Source organism: Sminthopsis crassicaudata, chromosome 6 (genome assembly GCF_048593235.1).
Source record: "Sminthopsis crassicaudata isolate SCR6 chromosome 6, ASM4859323v1, whole genome shotgun sequence".
NCBI classification, from domain to species: domain Eukaryota; kingdom Metazoa; phylum Chordata; class Mammalia; order Dasyuromorphia; family Dasyuridae; genus Sminthopsis; species Sminthopsis crassicaudata.
Genome location: NC_133622.1, coordinates 204,482,432 through 204,489,034, shown reverse-complemented (window position 1 = coordinate 204,489,034; position 6,603 = coordinate 204,482,432). Strand labels below are relative to the sequence as shown.

At 41.6% G+C, this 6,603-nt stretch overlaps 1 protein-coding gene across 1 annotated transcript in view; it reads left to right on the top strand.

Moving 5' to 3' along the window:
- The first annotated feature begins 301 nt into the window (after window positions 1-301).
- Window positions 302-6,603, top strand: part of TMEM41B (transmembrane protein 41B) — a 35,497-nt gene continuing 29,195 nt past the window's right edge. The window contains exon 1 of the mRNA XM_074275011.1: window positions 302-612. Within this exon, the coding sequence (XP_074131112.1) occupies window positions 534-612 (79 nt within the window). The 5' untranslated portion in view covers window positions 302-533. The remainder of the gene's footprint in view (window positions 613-6,603) is intronic.

The following is a 6,603-nucleotide window of genomic DNA, read 5'->3' as shown; positions in this document are numbered from 1 at the left end:
AACCAGAGAGAGTCCTCCAGGAGCCGGTTTAGCTTAAGATCCCAACCGCCTTCGCGTGCATTAATTAACACAAGTTGCAAAGCCTTCCGATTGCCCGTACCCCAATCAGAAGAGTCCAGGTCGCAGTGCTTAATGGAAACACCTCGCAGCCGGCTGGCACAGCCCGGAGCGCGGGCGTGTCCACAAGTGCGCATGCCTCACAGCCAACGGAAGGTGAAGGAGGAGGGGGCGGAGTTTTCAGACCAGCCTTTCCCGTCTCGCGGCGGCTTTTGTGGGCGGGCTCGCGCGCGCGCTCGCGAGACTTGGGGGCGGGGAACGGAGGGGCGGGGACTAGAGGAGACGCTTTGGAGGGGGTCTGCGGGAGGTAGGGGTCGTTCGGGGTGAGGAGGCGGCGGCGGCGGCGGCGGCTGCTGCTAGGAGGCGGAAGTGAGTCCGGGCCGCTCCGGCTGAAGCTCTGAGTGCGTGGAAAAGGCTCGAGCTCCGGCGTCGTGAGGGATCCTGCGTCCTCCCTGGTCCCCCTCGCGACGGCGGCCATGGCGAAAGGCAGCGTCGGGGAGCGGGCTGAGGAGGTGGCGGCGGGTCCGCAGGACCCCTCTGACCAGGCCCTGAAAGGTAAGGCGGCCCCAGGCTACTGGAGTCCCAGCCCGGGGCGGTCTGTCTTCCGCGGGGAGGAGGCGCCGGTTGGAGAATCTGTCAGTCAGTGGACAAACGTCCCCGAAGCATCTCCCGGTGCCGGGAGAAGCAGCGGGGTGAGCCCGAGCCCCAGGGAGTCTGGGCCCGGAGACAAAGCCCGCCCCCGCTTGGCACCCCGCGCTGTCCTTAGTATGGGCTCGGAAGGTCTCTTGCACGGGCTGGATTCGATTTCAGTCTCTATTCTTTAAACTTCCAGCGTCCCGACGACCCCCAGTACCCTTAGTATGACACTAGGACGTAGGTTACCTCCAGTGCCTTAATTAGACGCCTATTGTGTGCCAGGCACTCTTCTAAGGATGGCATACAAAGGAAAGCCCGAAACTAGACAGCCCCCAAGTTCTGCCAGGCAGTGGGGGAGGCGGCGTGCCGACACCTCCCGACGGAGAGTCCGAGTGCTGGCCGGCACCGAGGTCAGGGAGGACTGGCTAGCGCTGGGCCTGCACACAGTAGGTGGTTAACCTTATTAGCAGATGGATCTTAAGGGCTTTCTGTGTGCCTGAAAACTCGGGAAGGCTAAAGCAACTCCCCGACCCCTTCCCCAAACTAGACAATAACCCTCGCCCATCCCTAGCACAGCTGGCAGCCCGTGCTTGTCGGGTCTCATTAATTTTTTCCCAGTCTTGACAGCTTTTTGTCCCTAACGAGTGTTTAGTAATATATATATATATACACAGAGAGAGAGAGAGAGTTTTCTTGTTTGATTGCTTTTTCTGTAACTTAACCTTATTTAGGAATGCATGCTCTGTACATGAAACAGCCTAACAATGTTAAACTATTATTCCAGAGTTTTTTACATACCTTCAATAATGACCCTAGATAATATTTTGGATCTAGCATGGCATGCATTAGTCATTTTTGCCCATCTGCCACAACACCAATTAGGTTTCTAAAAACTCTGAAAACCCATATACTAAAAGTGGTTCAAAGAAGTAGCTATTAAGCATGTGACCATTCAGGTAAATTAAGATGTTTTCTGTTACCTTGCCACTGATGAGTGGGGGGGAGTTGGCCATGTTCAAGAACTGCACTTCTGTTAGTGTTAGTTTTTATAATATTAATCACTTAGTCTTTCTATAATATTATGCTAAGGAATGGGAGAGCTTATAGTCTTAATAGAGGAAAAAGGCACCTGCAAATCACTTACATATTATTGCATATTGTAAATCATTAGAGAGTTGTAAATGAAAGTGCTCTCTGAATTCTGAGAACCAAGGTCACAGATGTCGGGGGAGGCTTCTTAGAGGAGACAATGTGCTTTGTGGGAAGATATTCACCTGAAGTGGGGTGAGCCACATAGAAGGACTAAGCAGAAACTTCAGAGTAGAAGCTGCTGTTCTTGTTCTGAGTGCAGAAAGAAACCCAGTTTGACTGAAGTGTTATTGAATCAATACTTGTGACTTTATCCTTAAGCCAAAATTAAATATTTTAGTGACACCTGCTGTGCTGCCATCAAAATCCTCCTCTATTGCCTTTTTTTTTTTTTGAGGCAATTCGGGTTAAGTGACTTGCCCAGGGTCACACAGCAGGAAGTATTAAGTGTCTGAGACTAGAACTGGGGTCTTCCTGAATTCAGGGCTGGTGCTCTATCCACTGTGCCACCTGGCTGCCCCACTCTATTGCCTTTCATAGATGATCCTGGGCAGATAACCATCCTAGCTAAACTTGAAGAAGCTTTTACTCAGAATGCAACCTTCCAAATATTGAATTTTGATTTGCCACAGTAATTCATCACAATATTGTCTGTTTATCCTGTACAGTGAGAATGCAATGTATATAGAAGTGTGTATCAACAATAATTAAGTACTGAATCCTTGAAATATTGTGTTGAAGTAAGTATATATGAAGGACTGACTTTTCTCTGAAGAAAGTTTACAGTGTGGTTCAGAAGACAGATATACATATAGGAGGTGTTTATTATCCTGACTTTATTTCATTAGTGCAGGGAAGAACCTTCTTTTACCAAGGTAGATCAGCCTGTCTTACCAACTTGAAGTCTTAGGAGCACTGAGAAATTATAAGACTTGCTGAGGGGTCATATAGGCAGCATGGGCTACAGGAGATACTTGAACCCAGATCTTCTGGTTTTAATATAATTTTTCTGTCTGTTAAGCCATAAGAACCCCATATACATAAATGGAAAAATAAAAATGCAAGGCATTGTGATAATCTTTCAAAATGAGTATTATTTGCATTCAATTCAGAGGAAAATGAGAGCATCAATCTAAGAGGCTTAAGGAAGAGAAGGAATTTGAGGGAGGGGTAAATTTTCTATGTAGCAGAGAAGAGAAGTAGGACTTTAAAGCTGTCTATGGAGGGAAGATGGGACCAGCATATTGGAGACATAAGTGAATGTGGCATATCTGAGGTACATTGAGAAGACTAATTTGTAAGGGTAATTGTGATTTGTGAGGTTGGGTAGGATAGAATGGGAGGATCTTGAATTTTGATACAAAGATGTTATATTGCATTCTGTACATGAGGTCATAGATTTAGAGCTAAAAGGGACCTTAAGAGATCAAGTCGTTCCCAATTACAGGAGAGAAAGCTAATGGAGAGATTAGGCAGCTTGTCCAGTGTCTTATGGGTAGCTGGGTACAGAGTTCTCAGCCTGGAATCAGGAAAATAATTCAAATTTGATTTGAAACATGTACTAGCTGTGTGATTCTGGGCCAGTCACTTCACCCTATTTGCCTCAGTTTCTTCATCTATAAAATGATCTGGAAAAGAAAATACTCAAGTATCTGCCAGGAACACCAAATGATGTCAGACATGCCTGAAGCATCAATGACTGCGATTTTATATATTAAGTATTTGATACAGGACTTGAACTCAGGCAGATCTTTTTGATCCCCTTATACATATTAGGGAGCCATGTTCAATGGTATTTTGTTTGAAGTAAATTGAGATTCATTCAGGAAGTTGAGTCAAGTATGAAGTGATAGGAGACTGGACTAGAGTGGACTTCATTGTTTGCCATCTTGGTCTTTTTCCTGGCACTTCATTGCAATCACATTCTGAGTTAGGAGAAGGAGTTTAATTGTTTTAAGAAAATAATGGTGCTGAAATTCTGATAAATTTCCTTTTCTAGTTCATTCAGAGTTCTGTCCTATTAGTGGAAAAAGTCCCTCAATAATGACAATAAACTTTAGAATGAAACTATAAGATTTGGAAGGGAGAATTGTAAAATGATTATGTATTAACCACACAACACGTTATTTCATTTGGAACCACTTTGTGTTCTAAGTGATTTTAGTAGTCCAATCTGCAAGTGATTTGAATGTGACTTCAAGAAGCAAAATCTAAGTTTATTGGGAGTTCATAGTATTTGGGCTATTTTCTATTCTTCATCATTTATTAGGAGCCCAGAGTAGTTAATGGCATTCATAAAGCCAAGACAGTATGCATTACATTGATAAGTCTTTTGTGGATAAGTAATTCTTGCTAGATGTTCTTGTGATTATTCTCCTATTGGTTTTGTCTGCTTCTCTTGGATCAGATGGCTTATATCCATGTATGTAACAGTCTTTCAGATTTGGGGATTGAAGTGATTTTCATTTTTGTTTTTGTATCCCTAGTGCCTACCTAACATAAGGAATAATTGCTTGTTGATTGATTGCTCCTTTAGACTTGTTCTGCAGGAAATGTTGAGCTCATTCATTGTTACAGTAATGAAGCTTGGAGCACTTCCTCAAATATCAATCAGTGAATCTTAAAATATTTACTTTACCTAGTTCTGAACAACAAAATTAATCAGCAGGTATTTATTAAGCACCTACTAAGTACCAGGCATTATGCTAAGCTCTGGAGATGCAAAGATAAAAGTGAAAAAGTCCCTTAATAGTCATTCCCGGTTAAAATTTGTTAAACAGTTAATCTACTTGAGAACATTTCTTGCAATACTTCCATTGTTTCTTTTCCCATTTATTTTGCTACAATTGCTCTACATTTAATTTTTCATTTCATATTTATATAGTCATTGTATGGGGATTCTTAGCTTATTTCCCTTTGGGTGTTTTCATTCTCTTTGTACTTTTTATCTTTTTTCTGTATCCCTTCTGTATATCTCCCTCCCTCTACCACCCATCCTCAAATATGAGGAGCCTGGCACCCTTGTAATCTTTTACTCTTTCGTACTGACAGAGTTCCTCCAACCTAACCTCAGTGGGAAGAGTATATTGTAAACTCATGATTTTTGAAGACTTCATAGAGGAAGGACTTGGCATTAGGTTTTGAAAAATAGATAAGGTTTTGATTAAAGAGGGAAAAAGAGGAAATGATCAAAAGCATACAGGTAGGAAATTTTGACATATTTATAGGTAATCAATAGACCAATCCAATCTAGTAAGTATGTATTCATTACCTGCTGTATGTTGGCACTGTACTATTAGGGTTATTCCCGATTCTCAAGGAATTTACAATCTTAACGGAGAAGATGGCATACAAAAGGAGGAAGGAAGGGCAAAAACATATCAAGGGGCCTCTTGCATTTTGCTTGATGAAACAATCTGGCAGAGCAATAGCTGAATAGCGCTTGTGGGGTGTGGGGTGAGGAATAGTAGTGGAAAATAAACTTTGAATGATATTGAGGACCAGAATTAGATAATTAGATATTTGAGATTTATCAACAATCATTAAAGTTTATTTCAGATTTGCATTTCCTTTCTTTTCAGCAATTGAGAAAGAAAAACAGAATCTCTGTTATAAACATGTGTAATGAAACAAAGCAAATTGCTTTGCATTGGCCATGTCAAAAAACAAACAAAACTCAGTACATCTCATCTTCTCTGTCTAGAAACAGGGTAACCTGGAATTGTGGTTGGTCAGTGTTGCTCCTGTAATTCCTAAGGCTTTCAAAGTTGTTTGTTTTTATAATATTTAACAGATACTTATTAAATGTTTACTTTTTGCAGCTCATCGAACCTCTGTGAAAGGTATAAAGTTTAGATAACTCAGTCTGTGCCCTCCAGAAGTTATAGTCTAGATAAGAAGCCATCAGAGCAGCCAAAACACACAATATTATTTAATAAGTGTATTAGAGAAAACAGTGCTATGTGAGTTCAGAAGGGAAAGGTTATCACCCACTGTGGGTGAGAAAGTTTTCTGGACAAGGTAATGTTTGACTTTACCTACTAAATCCTTTACCATTCTTTAAAACCAGAGAGAAGAAAGGAAAAGTTTTACAGGCACAAGATAAGCTTGACAGAAAGCCATGAGCACAGTTGGAAGTGGGGGGTGGGAAGAGTGGAGGAAAGATTGCCTTATTGTTTGAAGCAGAGAATACGTAAAAGACCTGAATGCCAGGCAGAATAATTCTGCCTTTACCCTGGAGGCAATAGGGAACCTCTTCAGTTATGGAGAGTAACCGGACCAGATCTATGTATAGAAGGCAAACCACTGAATGTTTGAGCACAACGCTTTAGAAAAGGAACTGATAGGTCTTCATAACTAAATGAACTTGAGAGAAAGAGTGGAGCTTTTAAGTAGTTAAGTAGAAAAAGTGGTAGTTAGAGAAATAAGGAAAATAGGAAAGGAGAGCTGATTTAACTATGAGAAAAGGCTATCTAATTTAGGTCATTGGTGATCTTCAAAGATTCAATATTAATAATAGGTAGGGCAAAAGCCATATGTATGGGTAATGTTCTAAGACTGAGGAAACAGTTTAGAGAATGTTTGCCATGAAAAAAGGTAAGAGAATAGAATAGTAGAGGAAACAGCAATTAAACAAAAGTGCTCTGTGTATCCCTGTTGCTTCTCCTCCACCTTCATCCCCACCTCTGCTTGCTTAAAGGCAGAGGGGAGGAAGGCAATAAAGACTGAAACTGGGCAAATAAAGGATAAATGAGTGAGAAAGATATGGAGAGGGAAAAAATTTTTTTTAAAAGCTTTTTATTTTAAAAACATATGCATGGA